At 51.9% G+C, this 21,328-nt stretch overlaps 11 protein-coding genes across 11 annotated transcripts; 3 read left to right on the top strand and 8 right to left on the bottom strand.

Moving 5' to 3' along the window:
* Positions 1 to 34: 34 nt before the first annotated feature.
* Positions 35 to 1,593, bottom strand: N7532_008144 (Tim22-complex subunit TIM54; the record flags this gene model as incomplete). Its single annotated transcript, XM_056620636.1, has 2 exons — positions 35 to 1,437; positions 1,503 to 1,593. The coding sequence occupies 2 exons, from the start codon at positions 1,591 to 1,593 to the stop codon at positions 35 to 37; spliced, it is 1,494 nt and encodes a 497-aa protein (XP_056471442.1).
* A 790-nt stretch (positions 1,594 to 2,383) lies between these two features.
* On the top strand, positions 2,384 to 4,518 carry N7532_008143 (serine/threonine protein kinase CBK1; the record flags this gene model as incomplete). Its single annotated transcript, XM_056620635.1, has 3 exons — positions 2,384 to 3,006; positions 3,078 to 3,114; positions 4,450 to 4,518. 3 exons carry the CDS (start codon positions 2,384 to 2,386, stop codon positions 4,516 to 4,518), a joined length of 729 nt encoding a protein of 242 aa, XP_056471441.1.
* A 684-nt stretch (positions 4,519 to 5,202) lies between these two features.
* On the bottom strand, positions 5,203 to 5,963 carry N7532_008142 (spliceosome assembly protein PRP11; the record flags this gene model as incomplete). Its single annotated transcript, XM_056620634.1, has 2 exons — positions 5,203 to 5,898; positions 5,952 to 5,963. The coding sequence occupies 2 exons, from the start codon at positions 5,961 to 5,963 to the stop codon at positions 5,203 to 5,205; spliced, it is 708 nt and encodes a 235-aa protein (XP_056471440.1).
* Positions 5,964 to 6,153: 190 nt separating this feature from the next.
* On the top strand, positions 6,154 to 8,159 carry N7532_008141 (uncharacterized protein; the record flags this gene model as incomplete). Its single annotated transcript, XM_056620633.1, has 4 exons — positions 6,154 to 6,322; positions 6,379 to 6,826; positions 6,893 to 6,983; positions 7,047 to 8,159. 4 exons carry the CDS (start codon positions 6,154 to 6,156, stop codon positions 8,157 to 8,159), a joined length of 1,821 nt encoding a protein of 606 aa, XP_056471439.1.
* A 530-nt stretch (positions 8,160 to 8,689) lies between these two features.
* N7532_008140 (putative C6 finger domain protein) lies at positions 8,690 to 11,306 on the bottom strand (the record flags this gene model as incomplete). Its single annotated transcript, XM_056620632.1, has 3 exons — positions 8,690 to 9,552; positions 9,656 to 10,040; positions 10,215 to 11,306. 3 exons carry the CDS (start codon positions 11,304 to 11,306, stop codon positions 8,690 to 8,692), a joined length of 2,340 nt encoding a protein of 779 aa, XP_056471438.1.
* Positions 11,307 to 11,676: 370 nt separating this feature from the next.
* N7532_008139 (uncharacterized protein) lies at positions 11,677 to 12,060 on the bottom strand (the record flags this gene model as incomplete). Its single annotated transcript, XM_056620631.1, has 1 exon — positions 11,677 to 12,060. One exon carries the CDS (start codon positions 12,058 to 12,060, stop codon positions 11,677 to 11,679), a length of 384 nt encoding a protein of 127 aa, XP_056471437.1.
* Positions 12,061 to 12,906: 846 nt separating this feature from the next.
* On the bottom strand, positions 12,907 to 13,839 carry N7532_008138 (putative formin binding protein; the record flags this gene model as incomplete). Its single annotated transcript, XM_056620630.1, has 2 exons — positions 12,907 to 13,752; positions 13,816 to 13,839. The coding sequence occupies 2 exons, from the start codon at positions 13,837 to 13,839 to the stop codon at positions 12,907 to 12,909; spliced, it is 870 nt and encodes a 289-aa protein (XP_056471436.1).
* Positions 13,840 to 14,172: 333 nt separating this feature from the next.
* Positions 14,173 to 14,514, bottom strand: N7532_008137 (uncharacterized protein; the record flags this gene model as incomplete). Its single annotated transcript, XM_056620629.1, has 1 exon — positions 14,173 to 14,514. One exon carries the CDS (start codon positions 14,512 to 14,514, stop codon positions 14,173 to 14,175), a length of 342 nt encoding a protein of 113 aa, XP_056471435.1.
* A 59-nt stretch (positions 14,515 to 14,573) lies between these two features.
* N7532_008136 (2-hydroxyacid dehydrogenase UNK4.10) lies at positions 14,574 to 15,349 on the bottom strand (the record flags this gene model as incomplete). Its single annotated transcript, XM_056620628.1, has 2 exons — positions 14,574 to 15,016; positions 15,088 to 15,349. The coding sequence occupies 2 exons, from the start codon at positions 15,347 to 15,349 to the stop codon at positions 14,574 to 14,576; spliced, it is 705 nt and encodes a 234-aa protein (XP_056471434.1).
* A 956-nt stretch (positions 15,350 to 16,305) lies between these two features.
* N7532_008135 (putative cell cycle control protein (Cwf19)) lies at positions 16,306 to 18,470 on the bottom strand (the record flags this gene model as incomplete). Its single annotated transcript, XM_056620627.1, has 2 exons — positions 16,306 to 17,127; positions 17,187 to 18,470. 2 exons carry the CDS (start codon positions 18,468 to 18,470, stop codon positions 16,306 to 16,308), a joined length of 2,106 nt encoding a protein of 701 aa, XP_056471433.1.
* A 261-nt stretch (positions 18,471 to 18,731) lies between these two features.
* Positions 18,732 to 21,073, top strand: N7532_008134 (putative ATP binding protein; the record flags this gene model as incomplete). The annotated part of the gene is made up of 5 exons (XM_056620626.1): positions 18,732 to 18,774; positions 18,862 to 20,035; positions 20,059 to 20,089; positions 20,485 to 20,602; positions 20,661 to 21,073. 5 exons carry the CDS (start codon positions 18,732 to 18,734, stop codon positions 21,071 to 21,073), a joined length of 1,779 nt encoding a protein of 592 aa, XP_056471432.1.
* Between the last annotated feature and the right edge of the window lie 255 nt (positions 21,074 to 21,328).

The following is a 21,328-nucleotide window of genomic DNA, read 5'->3' as shown; positions in this document are numbered from 1 at the left end:
ATAGCATACAAATCAAGATCCCTCATTGCAATCTTCAAGCACCCTCCTCGCCATCAATGTTACCCAGGATGGATTTGCGACGGATAGTTTCCTCATCCTCGCCATATCCGTAGTTGATCCACATGCGCTTCCAAAAGGGGACGGGCGCCGGCCGTTCTTCACCGAGGATGTACTCCTTTTGCTCAGCGATCCGTTTGGAGCGAGCCTCGTCTTCTGGCGACAGGACAGAGTGCTTCATACGAGCGGCAATACGCGGATCCAACACAATGTCGTCGAGCCACACGCGCTCCTTGTCATCCTCATCACGCTTGTGGACAGACTTGTGCCACTCCTTCTCTTCGCCCTCCAGTACAGCCTGCTGCTCGTACTTTCCGCGGGGCAGCTCACCAATGGGGCCATCCAGGGGTGCACTGGAGTCAACGGAGACTTCACTGAGCTCCGAATCAATGCTGAAGGACTCATGGCGATAGGGTCTCGCTGCCGAGGCAAGGACAATGCCAGCAACCTCGCGACCAATGCTCTCGGCGAGGTAACGTTGTGTAAGGTAGCGGTACATGCGGATAGGAGTGTTCAAGAAGCCGAGAATATGGGGAAATTCGATGGGGATAGAGCTGTCAAAGGATTGGGGGAGAGTAGGGGGAAGGTGTGCTGAAGGATAATCGGCGGTGGTGATGTAGGCGTCTGCGCGACCAGCGGGCTTCGAAGGCTTGTCTTCCTGCTTCTTCTCCTCGGCCTTCGGCTCATCGGTCTTGTCCTCGTCAATCTTGATGTCGTCGAGCTTCGTCACAGAAACCCCCTGCTGGTCAGTCGGTTCAGGCTGGTCGCCAGCGGCAACATCCTTCATGGTCTCCTCTGCATTCTCCTGGACAGAGTGATCGACTGGTGCCGCCGGCGGGTCCAACGGACCCAGCCAACCTTCATGCAATCCACGCACGTATTCCTTCCAGGTGTGTCGACCGATCACGAGATCGCCCTTGGGAGCGGGTTCGTCTTTCACACCAATACGTTCACGCATATCGAGAACAGCCGCTTCGACGCTAGGTTCTTCGACGACTGTACTTGGCTCGCCGGCCTTTCTCCTGAGTTTGCGAATATGCTCCGCGGCTCCAGCGCGCACATCTCCCTCGCGACGGCCCTCGATCACGGTATAGTCCAACGCGGCCGCCGTCAAGATCGGCTTGACATACTCCTTGAAATGATCCCGAGCGACTCGCAATCCATCACCCGGCGGGGCTGCAAGGTAAACGGTCAATTTGCGGCGCATCTGTTCCACTTCCAATGGCTCCTTTGCAATGTGAGCCACGAGTTCACACCACTTTTGCTGCGCGCGGCGCTTCTCTCGTCGGTCGTAAATGATCGCACTGGCAAATGATCCGGTGATGGTCCAGAAAATCATCCAGTTCCGGGAGGGCAATCTGAAACGGAGGTTGGGCAAGCCTATTGCGACACATTGTGTTAGTGTATGGGGGTTCATCCATCCCGGACTGGGGAGGTGTTCGTACCCATCATTTTGAAGACCGGGTTTGGCGGCTTTGGGGGCACCTGAGGCTTTCCGGCTCCAGGAGCGGCAGCCGAACTAGATGAGTCTACCATTGCGAGTGATTTGGGCAGCAGCAACAGCACGAAACACTTTGCGGAGTTGGAGCTCCGCGAAAAAAGTCACCCGGCGCCAGGTTGATCCGCGTCACGTGCCATAGTCTATACCGTCGGCACTTTTGTTTCGGGCTCGACATCGTGTCAACCATTTAGAAACATTGGCCTTTGGGCACCTTCAGCTGTTTGCCCTAGAAAATATTCTGCTTGCTCTCTTAATATTGTATCGTTCCGCAGATACTCACCCGCGCTCCTTTGGGGTCCGGCCGGCCTCCGATTCTACAGTACATTATGTACATATGGCGGGGGTCGGTCACAATGGGCCAAGCCCTAGAAAAATTTCAGCTGCAAACCAGACTGGAATCCTTGCAACCCCGGTAGTTCGGCCCTCTCCCTGAATTTTGTTGGAACCGCCTCCGCAAATTGTACTCCGTGCAGCAGGATACGATGTTGGCTCGAGGGGTTCGCGGCTACGTGTATCCACTGGGCCCAGGCGATCCAGGGCCGATCCGAGATATACGGGCGCTCCAGCGTGGGAATTCTCGCCGGCACGTCCAGTGGGAAACGTAAGAAGCGTAGCACACGGGTGACAGGCGGTTTCAGCCTCCATCTTCCAGTAAACAGAGGCGGAACCGACCAGGGGCGGCGGCATTGGTTGTGGATTCAGGTTGCCTCCTGAGAGCCACCGCTCCTTTCGCTCCCCGCCTTCTCCTTTCCCATCCACTTTCTTCCTCCAACTCCCCTCCATTTTGTCTTTCGACTCCATCGATCGGGAGCAGGGGCCGTCACGATGGATCCCAACAACAATAACAACCGTCTCAACATGAATTTCGGCTACAATGACCGGAATTACAACGCGGCCAACAGTCGCGCCTATCCCACCACCCCTTCCGCCTTTCCCCAGCCTATCTACCAGACTCAGGGGGCTCAAGACTATGTTGACCCCTCGAACCCGGCCTACGCTCCTGGCTATTTCATGACGAATCCGTACCCTCCTCAGACCCAGCAACCCTACGCCCAGCAACAGCAGTATGCGCAGCAGCAGCAGGCCCTGCAGTCGCCCCAGCCTGCCTACCAGAACCGGATGGGCTACGCCAATGATGGCACAAATGGCCTGATTCAGCAGTTTTCGAACCAGGACCTGAACGCCAACCGTGGGGGCTTCTTCGGTCGGGCGTCCTCCCCCGCTCAGCGCCCTCGCACTGCAGGGGGTTCGCCTGCTGGGCCAACTCAAGCTGCGCATTTGGCCCCGCCGGTTCCTCGCAGTCCTCGACCACCATCCGAGAACGAGGAGCTGCAGCGCTTCTCCGACAGATACTCTGAGAATGTGCACAAGCGGGGCAAGGCCGCGAAGGAGCTCGTCACGGTCTTCTTCCATGAGAACATCGAGCGGGCCCGGGATCGTAACATGCGGTGAGTTTTCTGTTTCTGTGATTTCTCGTGCTTTGCTGTATCAGTGCTGACGTTTTGTTCTGTTCTGGCAGTTCCGTTGACCTCGACAAGACGCTGCACGACCCGAGCGTCGCGGCTGAGAAGAAGCGCAAGGATGCGGAGACCATTTCAAAAAGGGAATCGGACTTCCTTCGTTTCTTGCGAACCAAGGAGACCCCGCAAAACTTCCAGACCATCAAGATCATCGGCAAGGGTGCTTTTGGTGAGGTGAAGTTGGTGCAACGCAAGACCGACGGCAAGATCTATGCTCTTAAATCTTTAATCAAGACCGAGATGTTTAAAAAGGACCAGCTGGCACACGTTCGTGCCGAGCGCGATATTCTGGCAGACTCGAAGGATAACCCTTGGCTGGTCAAGCTGCATGCCTCCTTCCAAGACACAGCTTATCTCTATCTGCTGATGGAATTCCTGCCTGGTGGTGATCTGATGACGATGTTGATCAAGTATGAAATCTTTTCGGAAGATATCACTCGATTCTACATGGCTGAGGTGGTCATGGCTATTGAAGCTGTCCACAAGCTTGGCTTCCTTCACCGGTAAGTGACTTGACCCATTAATGACTGTGATTTTTGAGCATTCTGCTTTTTCGATTCCATAGCGGCCGGTACTAAAACGAAACCCACAGTGATATCAAACCGGATAATATTCTGTTGGACCGTGGCGGCCATGTGAAGCTCACCGATTTCGGCCTCTCGACTGGTGGAAAGAAGACCCACGACAATGCCTATTACCAGAACCTCTTGAAGAACTCTACATCAAAGGATCGCAACCGTAATTCGGGTTACTTCAACGATGCTATCAACTTGACAGTCTCCAACCGTGGACAAATCAACACATGGAGAAAGTCTCGCCGCGCTATGGCCTATTCGACCGTCGGAACTCCCGACTACATTGCTCCCGAAATTTTCAATGGCCAGGGATACACTTATCTGTGCGATTGGTGGTCTGTTGGGGCCATTATGTTCGAATGTCTTGTTGGCTGGCCTCCGTTCTGCGCCGAGGATACTACGGATACGTACCGAAAGATTGTGAACTGGCGTGAATGCCTCTACTTCCCGGATGAGCTGGTTCTCTCGCGTGAATCCGAGTCTCTGATTCGAAGGTATGTTATTCTTTCTTCTTATACTGACATGGCGGGTAACTAATTAGACTTATTGTAGCTTCTTGTGTGATCCTGAGCATCGTATTGGTAGTGATGGTGGACAACACGGCGGCGCAAGTCAAATCAAGAACCACCCCTTCTTCCGTGGTGTTGTTTGGGACCAATTGCGAGGCATTCGTGCGCCATTCGAGCCTCGTCTCAGTTCAAACATTGACGTGTCATATTTCCCGATTGACGAAATTCCGCAGGAAGACACCAGTGCCATTCACCGTGCCCAGGCTCGTGCTATGCCAGACTCGCAGGAAGCCGAGATGAGCTTGCCATTTATTGGATACACCTACAAGGCATTCAATGCCTTCCAGGGCTCTTAAAACTCCAACATGAGACATTCATCAGCTGGCCGACACGTTGTATGGCAAGGAATAGGAAGCAGGCAGGGCTTGCATTTATCATCTTTTGACCCACATGTATCTGGCCTATTTGAGGCTTGGATGTTTTGATCTCTCCACCACGAATTGTGTCATTCAGCATGTATCAGCGCGATTGTTTCCAGGTCATGACCCCGAGCGCCGTATTTTTGGTTTCAGTTGTGGATATTTAACGTACTCATCGTCATCGCGATATGAATCGCGCCAAGAAAAATGAACACTCTCGAGAAATGCCATATAGATCTTCCTAGCATATTGTGTCTTCAATGTTTCAGTTGAGAAAACAAAAAAAAACTTGTGAGATCTGCTTTTGTTGCATACCACCCCTAGGTCGTAGATTGATGAGACTGGGCAGCCATAATGGCCGTCTAATGTGGACTTAAAAGGCCTTGTAGCTACAGGAGAGCACTTGGTGACTGATAAAAGACCACTCAAGTCAATTGGTTAGATGTTTGGATATCATGGCGGCTAAATTACAACTTTTCCCCTGAACGCCGAAACTGCAAAACCCATAGAAATTGGCTGAGAAGAAACCCCGTTGGAAACCCCCCCCCCCCTTGGAACAAACCAGACGATTTTCTCGAAAGAAAAAGAGCAAGACGGGAGAAATGGAACCTATAGAACATCTCAAGCCCCCATGGGCGCCAAACCAGGCACACCACTGAAACGCTCCTCACGCTCTGTCTTGAACATAATCTGCACCCAGAACTCCTTCGTATCCTCGTCAAACCAAGTCCAGTATTTTCCGTCGGAACGGTCGATCTCGCGAGCCTGCAGCTTGAACGCACAGGTCTGATAAGGCTCCGCCGCGACAAGCAGGTACTGGAAGTTCTTTTCCGCCTCATCAAATTTCTGCTCGAATGCCGACATGAAACGCACTCGCGGCTGGACACCAGGAGTGATCTCCTGATACTGCAGTTGGAAGAGCAAACCGAGCTGTCGAGTCAGAGGATCACGGACCTTGGTGATCTTGTATCCGGGTCGGCCGATCTTAATCGTCTGCTTCTTGACCTGCACACCCATGGCACCCGGCAGGGAAGAGGGATCGCGGTTCTTGCCCTCGCGCTCCTCGCGGGCAGCTCGGCGAGCGAGGTTGGCCTGGTGCTTGCGGCCCTGCGTGTGGGCGAGGTAGGAGCCGTCATTTTGGTGAACCGTCAGGCAGAGACGGCATTCGAAGTTTCCGACGTGGTTCTTGAAGAAGTAGGGATCCTTATCGAGGTCGATGTGTTCCAGCGCGAGCTTGCGAAGGCGCTCGCGGCGGTCGGCGTTCGTCGCGGATTGGGAAGCGACACCTCCGCCTCCAAACTTGGAGCCCGCCCGATTCTGAGCATTGTCGTTAGGACCTGCCGTCTATCATTAGGAAGTTCGAGGCTTACCTGGTAATCCATCGTTGTTTCCGTTGGCCGACACGAACGAGTTGGAAAGGGTGGTGAGGTCAAATCTGCGCGCCTCGAGATGCGCGAAAAACGGCGAGTTATGTAAGCAGACGGCGGCCGATTGGAGGTAGTTACAACACGCTGCTGGAATTCATGACGGCTTTTATATTCCCAAAAAGCTACCAACTCTTCGTCTTTGGTGATGAGCGACTCACTTGTGGGCCAGCGCCGGTCCTTTGATGGTCAGCTATGCACCATTCGCTATGTAGGTAGTGTTCAGGGCACCACCGGCGACTGGCTAGGCGTTGAATGGGACGACCCAACTCGAGGGAAACATGCGGGGGAGCATAAGGGCGTCCGCTATTTCACATGTAAGTCTTTCTGGTTTGTATCCACGTATATGACCCGTTGTTGATTCAGTCTCCAGGCCAAAGCACCTACCCCACGGCGGGGTCTTTCGTTCGCCCCTCAAGACCATCCGAGCTGCCCAGAAGCTTTCTGGAGGGTCTCCGTGCGAAGTATGCCTCCGAATCCGAACAGGAGCTTGTGAAAGAGTCCCTGACAGGCAATATTCCGCCAAAGACAGCCATTGAGATCAGTGGTAAGGTTGTTGAAGAAGTTGGCTTCGACAAAATTCGCAAACAGCTCGCCGAGCTACAAGAACTGCGGATTGTGTTACTGGACGGCCTACGCATATCGGGAGTTCTATCCTCCTATGACCAGCCGGAGGATGAGGTTTCTCGGTTGGCACCAGAGATTGCATCTACTTGTCCCAAGGTTATGGAGCTGGACCTTAGCCGCAGTTTATTGACCCGCTGGCGTGATATTTGGCAAATTTGTAACCAGCTCAAGAAGCTGAAGAAATTGAGGTTAAAGTAATTCCCCTTCATCATCCAATCAATCTGGGTATAGGATTTTAAGTCGCTAATTTAGTTACACAGCGGCAATCGGTTGCATGCTTTGGAAGATAGCCTTGTGTTCGAGGCAATCACCGAACTGCATCTAGAAGAGACCCTGTTGAGTTGGGAAGAGGTATGGAACGAGACGAATATCGATAACTGTCAGCATTAAACGGCAAAAACTAATTCATTCTAGATTGTGACCGTGGCATCGCGATTCCCATCACTTACATCACTCACAGCTTCCGGGAATCAGCTCTCCACACTCTCACGCCCGCTGACCAGCAGCATTACGAAGCTGACGCTCGAGAACAACGAGATCACTTCGCTATCTGCCATTCGGCATCTGGCGAGAATGCCAAACCTCGAGCACATTTCGCTACGAGGAAACAATATCACCTCCATCAATGACGACAAAGATACCAAGCCGGACTTCTACTTCCCACACACTGTCTGTTCCCTCGACCTCTCCCGCAACAACATCTCCTCATGGGCCTTCCTGAACGACCTTTCTAGCATGTTCCCATCACTTTCAACCCTGCGTATTTCTGGAAACCCTCTCTATGACCTCTCTCCCCTTCCGCCTTCAGTCGCAGCAGCGACGTCAACAATGGGCGCCTCCAAACCCATGACGGTTGACGAGGCATTCATGCTTACGCTATCCCGCTTCCCGCCTTCACTTCGCATGCTGAATTTCAGTACCATCTCTGTTCAAGACCGCTCCAATGCAGAGATGTACTACCTTTCCCTCATTGGCAAGGAGCTATCTGCCACTGCCGAAACAGAAGAACCAGAAATCCTTGCCGCGCACCCGCGCTATAACGAGCTATGCGATCAATACGGTGCACCAACAATCACTAGGGCAATCGTGGGGGATGGCTCGGGTGGAAGGACGATCCATCCCCGGTCCGTAGCCGCGCGACTAGTCAAGATGGCATTCCGTTTACAAGGGCAGTCAGGCGGGTCCGATATGCAAGTCCAACTCAAGGAAATCCCCACTTCATTCGATTCCTACCAGGTGAAAGCTCTAGTCTCACGGCTTTTTGGGCTCGAGCCCTATAGTTTCAAGCTCATATGGGAAACGGACGAGTTTGACCCGGTGGAGACAACGACCTTGGACGATGGCAAGGCTGATTGGGATGAGGATAGTGAGGACGAGATGCATGCTTTTGATCGCGCTTCTGCATCCGCCGATACGAGCCGATTTGTTCGGAGAGAAATTGAGCTAGTGGATTCCACGAGAGATATCGGGTTCCTGTTCCAGGGGGAACTGGGAGAAGTGAAGATTCGGGTGGAAATGTCTGTATAGCCGCCGCTGTCATCGACAGGCATCGACTGGCATCGAGCCATGTTTTCTGTCAATAAGCATCTCTATTGTGTCCAAGGATCCAAGATACAGCAAGATAATACAAGATTCCCGAGAAATACGTGTAGTCTTTTTATTCAAACCATCAACTGATCGACGTGAGCCATCTAACTGATTTGAGTTAAGATGTCACGGGGTATGGAACTCCCGCACCCAGAAGCGAGATATGCACAGAAAAATGTTACAGAGAAGTCGAACCTGTTCGGGGGACAAAAAAAAGGTCAGAAACGCCATAGTGCTTTGCTCGCTCGTCACCCAGATCCCCCGAACCCCGATGAAAACAAATCACAAATATAAAGTATCATCCAAAGCACTGAAACGCCTGAGCCATGATGCTTTTGAATCTCGAATGAGTGGTGTAAGGGAGCGCATGTAAGAAACTCCATGTGGCCACGGAGTGAGCGAAGATGTGAAGAGCTCGGCAGAGACAACAAACGAAATCCGATAGAGAGAAATACACCGGGATATACAGATCATTCACGGGCAACCCACCAGGATCGAACTGCCATACAGCAGATTCGTTTGTAGATCTGTGTGGTACCCTTGCCTTCGGCTTCCTCTTCGATGAACTTTTGTGCCACGAAGAGCTTAGTACCTGACTCCTTCTCGCTTGTATAGCCAACCTTGGGCAGATTATTAGGGAAGTCAGCCCATCGTTGGCCAAGATGTCGTGCAATAGCGATAGAGTAGATAATGTCGCGATTTTCGTAAGTGTCCAGCAATTGACGGCAGCGTCCGAGGGTATCGTCAATTTGCTTAGCCGAGCTAGCTTCATTATCGTGAAGAGTGAGAAATTCGCCGATCTCACTCCAGAAGTCCAGTTGTCGTTGCATGAACTGATCTGGCGGGTTGGGTGGGTTGGCGGCTTCCATTGATTGCGGCCTAGACAAGGAGTTCTGATACAGGTGGCTCCAGCTCAGGAGAGCCTCGACTGCATTTAGACGAGCAGTGGTAGCCACCAAATTCCAGTCCTGGCCATATTGTGCGTTCTCTGACGCTGATACCTGGCGGCATAGTACCATGCTTCTCCAGATGATCGAAGCTTCAAAACTTTCCAGGCGAGCAATGGTGTTTCCATCGCTTAGGTTCCAGTCATTGAATGCGTTGATCAATGCCGAGTAATCTGCCATGAGCTGTGCATCGGCCATGAGGACCGGAAGCGCTTTCTCTGAATACCACCGAACTTCCAAAAGCTTATCAATCGCGGGGGCGTATGTTGCCAGGAACACGGCCTGGATTTCTTCGAGTCGGCCAGGAGGAAGTGATCCAATCGGGTGAGGCGGAGGGGGTGCAATGCCCCTCAGAGACATCAAATCATTGACATGGAGATTTTTCGCTAGTAGTAAAGACAATTTTTTAGCTCAGGTTAAGCAATGCGAATCAGGGGCTAGTGGATGGAACAAAAGCAGCGGAAAAAAGCGTTGGCAGCCCGAACACACCTTTGTATGTAGGCTCTGAGCCCTGAGGCCCATGATCATTAGAATTTTGCATATTTGGTGGGTTGGGTGGATTGCTCGGTGGAAGTGAAGAGTCAATGGAAGCTCCGTGGTCGGGCTGGTCGGTCGAGGTGCTAGGTGATTCCGAGTGAAGAGATGGCGCAAATGGCTGCGAAGATGCTGGCATGTACCCAGGAGGCGCCGAAGGATATGAAGGTGTCGAGGGAGCAGGAGGGCCCTGAGGATTGACGACCAGTGACGGAGGAGGGTTTGGAGCTGGCTGGATGGCCGAGGGAGTGGACGCTTGAGGCCTGAACACCGGATCGTAACCGAGGCACTCACGCTTGCTCTTCACGCAATTTCTGCAGACTGGATGCCCTTCGTCGCACTATGAAAACATAAGTCTCTCGCCCGGAGGAAAGCGGCGTTGGAATGGGGGGAGGTCGTGGGTTGGGCGGGAGATAAAATAAACGATGGCGGGGTTTGCGGGCGCAAGCGAGGCCGCCCTGCGCCCCGCGAGGGCGCGCAACCGCAACGTGCAAAAATTCCATGCATCACGTACCTTAATTCTGCGCTTGCGACAAGTCAAGCAACCGGTTTTCGTGCGTCGCTTAACCTCCTTCTTATGTCTGCCACCAGACAAGATCTTATTAGGGTCCCCGGGCATTGAATAGCCCATCTGGTTCGAATTCATGCCAGGCTGCGGCACATTGGAGGGATAACCGGTCATGTACTGCCCCATAGACGCCATCGGAGGCATGTTGGATGGCATCGGAGAGCCAATGGATACCTGTGGGACTTGGCCGTGCTGTCCCTGTCCGCTGTTGCCAGAATTTGGGTTTACCGAGGAAAATCCGCCATGGTTATGATACATCTCTGTACTTTGTTGTTGCTGATAATTCTGCGGCGGTTGCGATTGGAACTGGTGCTGAGTCGGCCCCTGAGGCGGTTGCTGCCCATCGTAGTGCTGCTGCGGCCCTGGACTTTGCGAATAATGGTAGTTGCCGTTGGACGGCGCCTGGTAGTGATTCGAGCCATTGACAGACCCCGGCTGCTGGGTCATATTGTGGCCATGGCCCGTTGGAGGATCGGTCGAATGCTCGTGGTGGTCAAAATTGCTATCGTCAAACGTGTGGTCATCATCCATGGTTGGAATGTCAGTGCCAATTGCTGGAAGCGAGGCGTCGAGTGAAGGCAGAGTTGTGTCGATAGCCGGTAGCGATAGATCTGGAGCGGCGGAGGAGCCAATCGAAGGAAGCGCTGAATCAAAAGAGTGCAGTCCCGGGTCATCAAAGGCATTGTGGGTTTCCAGAGTTGGGATCGTTGGGTCCATTGCTGGTAGAGTAGATTCCACAGAAGCCGTCACATTCTGCATTGGGATTGGGACAGGGGTGGATGCTGTATGGCTTGTTGCTTCATTCGAGGTGCCGACGTCCGTTTGCTGGGCTGTGTTCACATCCGACTGGCCGACTTCCACTTGCGACTCGCCCATCGGAGCTGGCTGGGGATCCGAGTCCGCTGGGGGTGCCGGTTTCCCTTCGAGGGACTGGCCACCGGCTTGAGCGGTGGGTTGGCTCGTCTCTGCTGCGGGCGCATTCGATTCGATCGGCGGATTGGCTGAGTCTCCACGATTGGGGTCCGTCGCTTCTGCCATTTCTCACGGGATAGACTCCCCGGGGAGTTCACAGGTCCAGGCGATGCGCAAAGCGTGGGGAGATAGTATCGATGTCCCGTTTGAGACAGACCGGGTTTCGAGGTCAAAGGTCAGAGAGTTTGTCGCTGAGCATAGGCAACACACCAGGTCGGTCGGAAGAGCACGTAAGAATCATTTATCTGCTGGGATCTTCGGAAAGCCATGTTAGCGATGTTCCCATTTCGAGTCTGTGGTGGCAGGCCGTGTAAATCATTGTCAAAGACAAAATGTTTCAAGAAGTACAGGAAAATCAAATGAACAGGGTAATGATCAAAGTGGTCATCGAATTCCACCAGGGCCCTTCGAAAATGAATTCTTCGCAGCTGTACGCTTATCGCAAGGTTGCGATGTGCCAGAATCCTCGGTCAACGGGCTCGGCCATGGCAAGACGATAGGCTCGTAGGCCCCGATTCCTGCTGGATAAAGCGTCGGAGGAAAACTTTTCAGTGGCCCAGAGAACTCGATTTCTCCCTTCTCCATCCTCATACCGGACGACCAAGTTTGACTCGTCGCATTCTTCGTGCTGAACAGCACGAAGAAACCCAGAGACAGACCCCCCGCCCACACTTCGACGTCCCGACCGGGGATCGAACACCGGAGAAGTAACAAGGGGGCCGGAAAATGCTTTTGGGCACAGAGAGTCGATCGCGGAGCCGCGAAGAAGGGGAATCCGGGGGGTCTGCGCTGGTGGAAGAGAATGCGCCTCGAAGGCCATGATGGAGTTTGCTGGGCTGGAGAAAGCGCGATTGCATCAGAGAGGCTAGACTCACCGTAGAAAAGGTCTCCTGAGTACAAAGAGAAAAGAAGACGGGGGCGTTGCTGGGAAACTCGGCGAGTCCGGGGTTCGGTGGCAGGTAGGAAGAGACGCGCGAAGTTGGAGCGAACTAAGGGAGCTTTCCTTTCCGTCATTCCCAGTCTTGAAAAAAAAAAAATTGGTGGCAACCGCAAGACATGCTCTACTCTGCACAACAAACCAGTGCATTACTTGAGTTTAGTATTCTATTTTTCTCAATGGCAGGGCCTAGATGAATTTCTTCATGAATCCTTATTGTTTTGACTATATAACGTTCAATTTCTTTTCTTTCTGCATAGCACGAGCCATCATCCCCGCCCGACCGATCTATGGAGTCGGAGTCTAGTGAGAGTATACTTCTTAAATGTCTATCTTTTCGCGAGCTTGGATTGGCAGGACACTTTCACTCAATGACTTGTCTGCTAACTAGTAATTATTGCATGAGCAGTGATCAGTTTGGCCACTTCCAGACGGTAATAAATCCGTGGGAGGGCCGATGTAATGACCCTTCGCTAGGTATGGAAACCAGCGGGCCAAGCATCCAAGAAAAATGCAATCCGAGGCCGAAAAGGCCCTGCGCGTAAAATCTGTGGAGGCCGATCTCTCCAAAAAGATCTAGTACATTCTCCTGAATAGAGATGCCATCAAAATCAGATGTACCGTAGGCTTTTTCATGATCAGTGTGGGGAGCAATGATGGGGTATCGAATAGTTGTGACCGCTTTCAATATAATTTCTAGAATCCATGAACAGCCTTCTTTCTCAGACGTTATTTTCTCATGACTTTGGGCTTGCGCTTTTTGAACCCGAACCCAATCGTCTCTTCAGCTGGTTTTTCATCCGTCTTAGGCACGGAGCCTTCCTCGATCGCCTCTGTCTTAACATTTGTTGACTTGTCAGTTTCCGAGGCAGTCGAATGTGGAGCCTCGTCTTCTTTCTTCCCCAAAGGATTGAGACCCTGTTTCTTTTCCTCGATTTCCGTTTGAGTTGGTGCGATCTTGGTCTTCTTCAAATCCTTGGTAGAGGCAAGTAGAGCATCCAGATCATCGTCATTGTCCTCTTGTGCGCCAGGGTAAGCTCGCATTTTCGAACCCCAGTTCTGGCTGATAATTTTTCCTGGGATCTGTTCTGCACGTTCATCTTCTTCGTCGCCATCATGTTTGCGCTTGCGAATGCCGATGGACTTGGCAGCTCCCTCTGCTTCATCCGTGGCAGTGTTGGTCTGGGGCAACGCCTCCCATTCACCGGCTAAAGCCATGTCCCCCCGGAACTCCTGAGGGATCGCGACACCCATCTCTGCTAGTTGAGCCATCTGCTTCTTCCGGTCTTCTAAGCTGACCGGTTTCTCCACAGCCTTTGGAGCTGGCGCTGCTGGGCGTCCTGATGGTGTAGCGGCGCCCTTGGCCGAAGAGGACCCGCCTCCGACAGCTTCCCGCAGTCTTTCAACCTCGCTTTTTGCTCGCTGTGATTCGCGTTGTTGAATCTCGTTGTTCTTATGGATATCTCGGAGGAAGCGCTTGAGGTTTCCTTGGTGTTTGGGGCTGGCTTCATGTTGTGTCTTCTCGAAGGCCGTGTCGCGAATAAAGATCTTGCACTGCTTGCACCAGTGGCGCGGCTATAAGAAAGGGGAAAAGTTTAGTAATTTGCTCAGAAGCAAGTTCCCAGAACAAATACATACCGCTGACTTCCAGTATTCGGCCATCGCGATCCTTTTGTATCGACTGGTGATTTGGCGCAGCGTTGAATCTCCAGCTGCGATTTGAGTCGGAGGCGCGATAAGATTGGCGGCCATCAGCCAAGGCCAAACCGGTGCTAGTCCCAATGCGGTAGTTTTCTATGCCACGATTAACTGGAGATTAAGTAGAAAAAAATTGAAAAGAGAACATAAGACTCGAACATTAATTGCACAATATTTAAAAAATAAGCTTGGGCCCAAATAGCCACTGAGACGCCCTGCGGTCTGCCTATTTGTGCCAATCTATATAAAGTAATCTACATCTTAATGCACAATCAAACTCCGATGGGACCTTACAAGTCAGCCTGCTCGGGGACGGGACTCTTGAGCTTTCCGCTCTCGATACCCTGGCGAATATTCGCGATAGCCCACTCTTCCATCGCAGTAAGAGTCTAGATGTCCATTAGCTCGTTGGTTTTCGCACAGCAGCAACGTATGACTCACCTCCACAGTATATGTGCCCATGTGAGGTACTAGCATCACATTCGGGTTCTTGATCAGACCAGGGTGAATTTTTGGCTCTTCCTCAAAGACATCAAGGCCAGCGGAGAGGACCTTGCCGTCATCCAGGGCTTCAACCAGAGCAGCTTCATCCATGACCGCGCCGCGGGCCGAGTTCACGACGACAACACCGGTCTTCATCTTAGCAAACTCAGGCTTTCCAATGATATGATGGGTATTTTTCTTCGAGCAGTCAGTATTTAAGCTTCCATGATCATTTTAAATTCACTCACGTTCAAAGGTAGGTTCAGACTCAGCACATCACTGGTCGCCAGCAGCTCATCGAACGTCACATATTGGGCTCCTCCAGAGAGTTCCTCGCTCAGCGGCCGGCGATTGTGATAGATCACCTTCATTCCAAAAGCTTCTGCCTTCTTTTTCAGATTACGGCCAATGCCGCCCATACCTAAGATGCCGAGAACCTTGCCCTGAGGGTCGTGACCGAGGGCCGGGGCTGGCTGGCCCCGCCATTTGCCCTCGCGCAGAGCCTGCATGCTCGTGTTAAAATTCCGCAGCGCACCGATGATCAGGAACATCGTCACATCAGCCGTAGCGTCATCAACGGCAGTGGGGACGTTAGAAACGCGGATTGGCGGCTGCCGAGAGCTGCATGCATGGACATCAACTTGATCATAACCGGCTCCTGTTCGAAAAAGATGTGAGTTGAGGTGAACAGCCTTGATAGAAACTCATGATGTATTATTAAAAGCTTACCGCAATGCGCAAGATATTTCAGTGAGGTTGGTAGTGCATTCACAAGCTCTTCGTCCACTAAGCCAGTAATGCTAACGGAGGAGAAAGTGCGGTATGCCGCTACAACTCCGTCAAGCTTTCCATCACGGCATTCCTGAATGAAGTCTGCGCGATTGGTGGCAATTGGCCTCACAAGATCTCCCAATTCAGTCAGTGCATTCCAGGACTTTTGCGCGCTATTGTTGCTTCTGTCAATGACAGTCCATTGAGGAGATGGGCTCATTTGTGTACGCACTGGTCGATGCTTCCCAGAAGGAGAATCTTAGGGCTCGTCCCGTTGGATCCCATAGTGATCCTATTATGTCGTAAGAACCTTTATAGTGATTCGTTAGGCTATGACCTCTTATGATGCAAGTGCAGAATGCCATTCCTCTGCTCTCTGGCGAAGGCGAAATCCACACAATACTGACACCAGTCACCTGCTCCTTCTGGAAGCACAGACAAGGTCCTATTGGTTTGGCAGGAGAATTTTCATATACGTTCACCATGAGCAGCCTAACCTAATGCTTGCGTGGAACTTACCGATAAGAAACCAACCTTTTGCCTAATAGCTCAAGGTCTTGAATCGGGAACAGGGAACAGAAGTATGCGACACGTTGTCGACAAAGGCAAGTTCGCTCAACGGTAGGAATCAATAATAGAGGAAGGGTTCTTAAGGGAAGACAATAGAAGGAATTGCGCCTGTAAGAGTCATAAAAGATACGAAGCATCGGCCGAGAAATTTGCCCCACGCGAGAATTGGCTTTATCTCGGGCAAGTCCCCGGTGGCCGTATGTACATAGATTTCACTCTTCGGGGCTCTGCGCGAATCAAATAGCTGACCCGGGTTGCATTTTCAATCCACAAGGCTCTAGTGGCAGCCTAATGGAGGTGAATTTCAATTACAAATGTTCCTAGTAAGGAGGCAGCCTGAGGTTATCGGACTCGATCTTTCGAGCATCTAGTGGCTTCGGCAAATGCGGGGTAAAAGGTTCCGGGAAAAGACCGAGCTGTCGGAAAACGTGAAGTAAATGAGAGGGTGTCTCATGTCCATCATCTCCATGTCTACAGACTGGAAAAAATATACTTGAATATTACAGGCAATCAACAAAAGAGTAGTTTCCGGGTGGTAGTGCCAGCGAAATCTTCAGGCTAGAATGATACTGTACAAGTTCTGCAGAAGGCAATTCAAAGCTGTACTCATCCCTCTACGAGAATACGAGTCCAGTCAAACTTCCTCCACCGTTTTTTGAATCCATCCATTCGTCGGTCACTGCCTCGCTGCCAGCGACCCTGTCGCTTGATCACGTCGGGGGCAACGTCCAGCATGCCTCCGATGATTTCTCGAGCAAACAGATCCCCGCGAGGCCAAAGGTTCTCATCTTCCACAATATGACCCAAACCACCATCAAGCTCAAACCACACATGGAAGTAGGGCATTTCTTTCACCAGGGTTCGGCGGAATGCGGATCGGCCCAGGCCTTGCTTAGACTTCGCCAGAGTGTCGATGAGCTTGCGGTGTTGAGACCACTCAGACTCGGTACTAAGGAAAGCCTCCTTGAAGAATGCGGGCGAGGTTTCACCGAGACTGTATGGCAAGGGAACCGCCTCCATGGAAGCATGTCGCTTTCGTTGGGGATGAGCGGCATTCTCGTAGAAGATCACATCTCGACCTTGGTCATGATACATGCGTGTCAGACTCTTCATAAAGTTTCGAATTTCTTCCCACTCATCGTCATCACATTCCACGAGGTTCGTCCGGTGCTGAATGGGGACAATGGTGGCTCCTCCTTCACTGACTTCAGGTTCAGTAGGAAGTGTGAGGTAGACTCTAGTCGCGAGGGAAACGACAGGCGCAATGGGCGGTGTGTTGGTATCCTCGCGGTGGCAGAGGGCACAGTTATCCAGGATCCGGTTCATTTTTCGGAATTCGTTGATTGTCGTATTTTTCAGGTCAATTTCAGATTTGTGCACTCTCTTTGCCAATTTTGAAGCATTGTCGTCCATATACTCCAGATCATTCTGAATGGGAATTAGACGAGGACGGCCGAGGACATGGATCGAGATGTATAGTTACTTACCACAAACTTGGAGTCGCGCGAAATACGATCTGCCAAACGCGAGCCTTCTCCCCCAGCTTGACCTCGGGTCTTGCGTTCCTCCCGGACCATATCTTCAATAGTCATATCTTCGTTTGCTTCGACTTGGCCTCTTTCTCGACCACGCTTGGTGTCAACCGCCTTGACTTCGTTTCTAGCACCGGCGAGCATCCGATTATCCTTAACACCGAGGACCACAACGTCCGACTCCTTACGGTTGGCCATGGCAGCTGCCGCAGCATTGTATTGTTCCTCCAGCTCAGCCGCATCCGGCGCCTTCCTGAGCTTGGCTTTCATCATTTGAGCTTTCAAACGATTCAATGCAGTGAGATCTAGCGGTTGAGTGGTGTTTGACGGAGGCTCTGTCTGCATCGTCTTGCCCTGACCATCTGCCTTAAGCTCCTCTGCCGGGTCACGAGCATGCTCATGCGAGCCCCGGTGAGCTTTGTTCTGAAGTTTTCGCTCCTGGAACAACTCTCCGCTTGGTTTGTCTTTGCCCACATAGGACTCGCCATACATCTTGCGCCGGTCTAGTTCGGTCTCCTCTTCGCGAGCATCGTCAAAGAATCGCAAGTCTCCAAATCGCTCCACGGCAATATCTTCAACAGCTCTGCCGCTGGACTCAGCCTCCCTGTAGACGCCCTTAAGTTTGGTCATGCGCCACTGGGACCCCGAATCCCCAAAAGTGTAATCTACCTCATGCTGTGCCGGCTCCTCATTAATGTCTTCCAGTGCTTTTCCTTCCTTGAGATCACGGAGATGGTCGTTCAGCTCCTTGTCATGTATCTTGAGCTCGTAGTCGGCAGAAAGCATCTTGGGTTTTGCGGATTCTTCTAAGCGTTTAGGATTCGGTCGATGAACGTAATCGATATCGAGGGCTGAGGGTGCTTCCATCCAGGAGTCTCGCTTTAGTTGGCTGGGTTCATCTTGTGTAGCCGATGTGGACGCGGAGGGCCTTTCATCATCCCTGTCAGAGTTCTTGTGTCGACGCTTATGGTCGCGATCGCGGTCGTCCCCGTGGTCAGGCGAGTAACGCGAGCGCTTGTGCCGGTGGCCATCGCCATCTCGGCGTCGCGACTCGGGACTCCGTCCGCTTTCGCGGTCGCGGGACCTGGACGCATGTCGTCGATGATGGTGGCTAGAGCGGTGGTGCTTTGAGCGTTCTCTGCTGCGATCGCGGTCGCGGTGACGTCGTTCTCTGTCGCTCCTCTCCCTGCGTCGGTCCTGGTCTTGCGCCAGGGATTTCTCAAAGTCTTCCAGCGTCATGGTGTCGGCTGGTGCCTGGGAGGAAAAGCGAAAAAGAAGCTACAGTGAAGACAGCTCCCGCCGAATGACGTTAGGCGCGCCGGGCGGTCGCGCAACGTCGATCCTCAGATTCCCCGCGCCTAAAGAATTTCCCAAAAAAAAAGCCCACCAAGTTGAGCTCTCAACCTCTACATCTGCAAAGCCTCTGTGGGAACTCTCAGATTCTACACTCGCCTGCACCATATCCGTTTTCGATTTTTCGACAGAAAGTACGCTCCAGTCATGGCGTCCCCGGCAGTGTCTGTCGTCTGCGTGGGAATGGCAGGTAAGTCAATCAACCAGGCTACATGCGAAGGTGCCATGCGGAGGAATATGGATTTGAGAAAAATTATTGACCATCATATTTCACTAGGCTCTGGCAAGACAACTTTCATGCAAAGGATCAATTCCCACCTACATTCCAAAAAGACGGTGCCATATGTTCTCAACCTCGACCCCGCTGTGCATTCGGTGCCCTTCGACAGCAACATCGACATCCGAGACTCGATCAACTACAAAGAAGTGATGAAGCAGTACAACCTTGGCCCGAATGGAGGAATACTGACTTCCTTGAACCTCTTCGCCACCAAGGTCGACCAGATCATTGCGCTGCTGGAAAAGCGCACCGCGCCCAACCCCGAAAATCCTTCCGCAAAGCCGATCGAGCATATCCTGGTCGATACACCGGGGCAGATTGAAGTGTTCGTATGGAGTGCATCGGGAAGCATTCTTCTTGAGACCCTCGCGTCGTCCTTCCCTACCGTCATTGCATACATCATCGACACCCCGCGGGCCAGTTCCACCAGTACATTCATGAGCAACATGCTGTACGCATGCAGTATTCTTTACAAGACCAAGCTTCCGATGATTCTTGTATTCAACAAGACTGATGTCCAAGATGCTGAGTTCGTCAAGGAGTGGATGACCGACTTCGACAAATTTCAAGAAGCTCTGCGAAAGGAGGAGGAATCCGGTGTCTTCGGTTCCGAGGGTGGGGTCGGCGGATTTGGTGCTGGAAGCGGATACATGGGTTCGCTGCTGAACAGTATGAGCCTGATGCTGGAGGAGTTCTACCGTCACTTGAGTGTTGTTGGCGTGAGCTCTATGACAGGTGATGGCGTGGACGAATTCTTCGAAGCCGTCGAGACAAAGCGCCAAGAGTTCGAGCGTGACTACAAGCCTGAACTTGAGCGCAAGAAGAAAGAACGTGAAGAGACCAAGGCTAACCAACGGGATATCGAACTGGGTAAGCTGATGAAGGATATGAGTGTCTCGAGCTCAGGCCGCAGAGAGCGTAAGGGCCCTGAAACTGGGCCGGAAACTGTCAGCGAGGCTGAAGACGAAGAAGAAGATGATATCATCAAGCGTGGTCTCGCTTACGGGGAAGACAACAGTGATTTGGATGACGACTATGCTGAAGCTGCCGCTGACGATGACAACGGTCTCTCGCAGCGGTACAAGGAGGCTCTCGCGGGCAGTCAGAATGCTCCCTCGGATCAAGACAATAGCTTTACGAGATACCTGCGGGCAAGCGGCATGAACCTTAAGTGAAGCATTATTTCATTTGGAGTTGCAATTCGGCTTCGGAGTTGGGGGAAGTTGTCATGGATGGCATTCAATCTTTTTCTTGTTTGGTGGGACAGCAGCAGCAAAGTCCTAAATATAAATACATAAGTAGAAATGACATCTTATGATTCTTTTCAAGTTGTATTTATTCAATCCGCATACAACTGGGGCTGCAAACCAAACAAATCCAATGACGTCACATCGCCCGGCTGCATCATCGCGCATGGCAGCTTCCAGCCTGAAAGCTTTCACCTTGCACAATATCGACAACGGGCTTAAGGTACACTAAAATCTTTCCCAATCAAGAGAGCTGTTGGTACGACGCAACCTGATCGCAGCATAATGGATGTGAGTCTATCCTGCTTATAGCCCTAGCTGTCTTGATTAAGCATTGTTTCCTACGTCCATGTTTGCTGAGACCAATGCACAGGTTTTCCACGCATACACATTCTCGACGGCCGCATGGCTTTCACTACAGAGTGTGTCTCTGATTACAGGTCCAAGCATGGTCGTTGCCATGCTTCTGGATGAAACGAGACCTGCGTCGTGTAGGCTCCCACCCACGGTAACTCTTCGTTGTCAAAGACTAGGCTAACACTTTGAAAGCTATGGAGGTTTACTTTGCTCGGTGTCTCGGGTTTAACCTCCTCACTATCGCAGTTTTGACTGTGATGCTGACAGGCTCGATTCCGCTGACGGCCACGGTTGCGGAACCTGTGTCGACGGAAGATTCGGACCCCAAGGCTCCGTATGCCTTACCTACTTTGATGGTGACATCTGCTTTCCATGCTGCTTCAGCATTTTATGCATACACTTTTTATGCTACAGGAGGCCAGGGAGCTTTCGCTTTGTCAGTTCTTGGGAATTCAGTCCTGGCTGCCATCGGCCTCTGGTGCGTCCTCTTTGCCAGCAGCAATGGCAAGATCAGTCGCAGGACTGGCGCTGATAAGAGAACTACCGGCTTCCCGTTTGCCAATTCCGAGGCAGCCAAGAAACATGCCGGCAAAAAGGCTTTTTAGGTAATGTTTATTGGGGTTGGACCTAGTTTCAGGTATGAAGGAGAGTAAACCGCAACGTGTGAATCTTGATTGGATGTCCTCGGGACCGTCAAAGCTCTTAATCAAGGGATTTGAAGAGAAAAAGAGTGACTCCTGAAGATGTGTAGTGCTGATAAATTGGAGTCTTCCCTCGATTCAACTTAGGCGTAAGAGAGCTATGATTTATTTTTAACTAATACATTAGGCATGAGACTGCAATTTCAGGCAAAGACAAGG

Source organism: Penicillium argentinense, assembly GCF_028826775.1.
Source record: "Penicillium argentinense strain IBT 30761 chromosome Unknown utg000009l_segment0_segment0, whole genome shotgun sequence".
Taxonomy (NCBI): domain Eukaryota; kingdom Fungi; phylum Ascomycota; class Eurotiomycetes; order Eurotiales; family Aspergillaceae; genus Penicillium; species Penicillium argentinense.
This window is presented reverse-complemented; position numbering and strand designations above follow the sequence as displayed.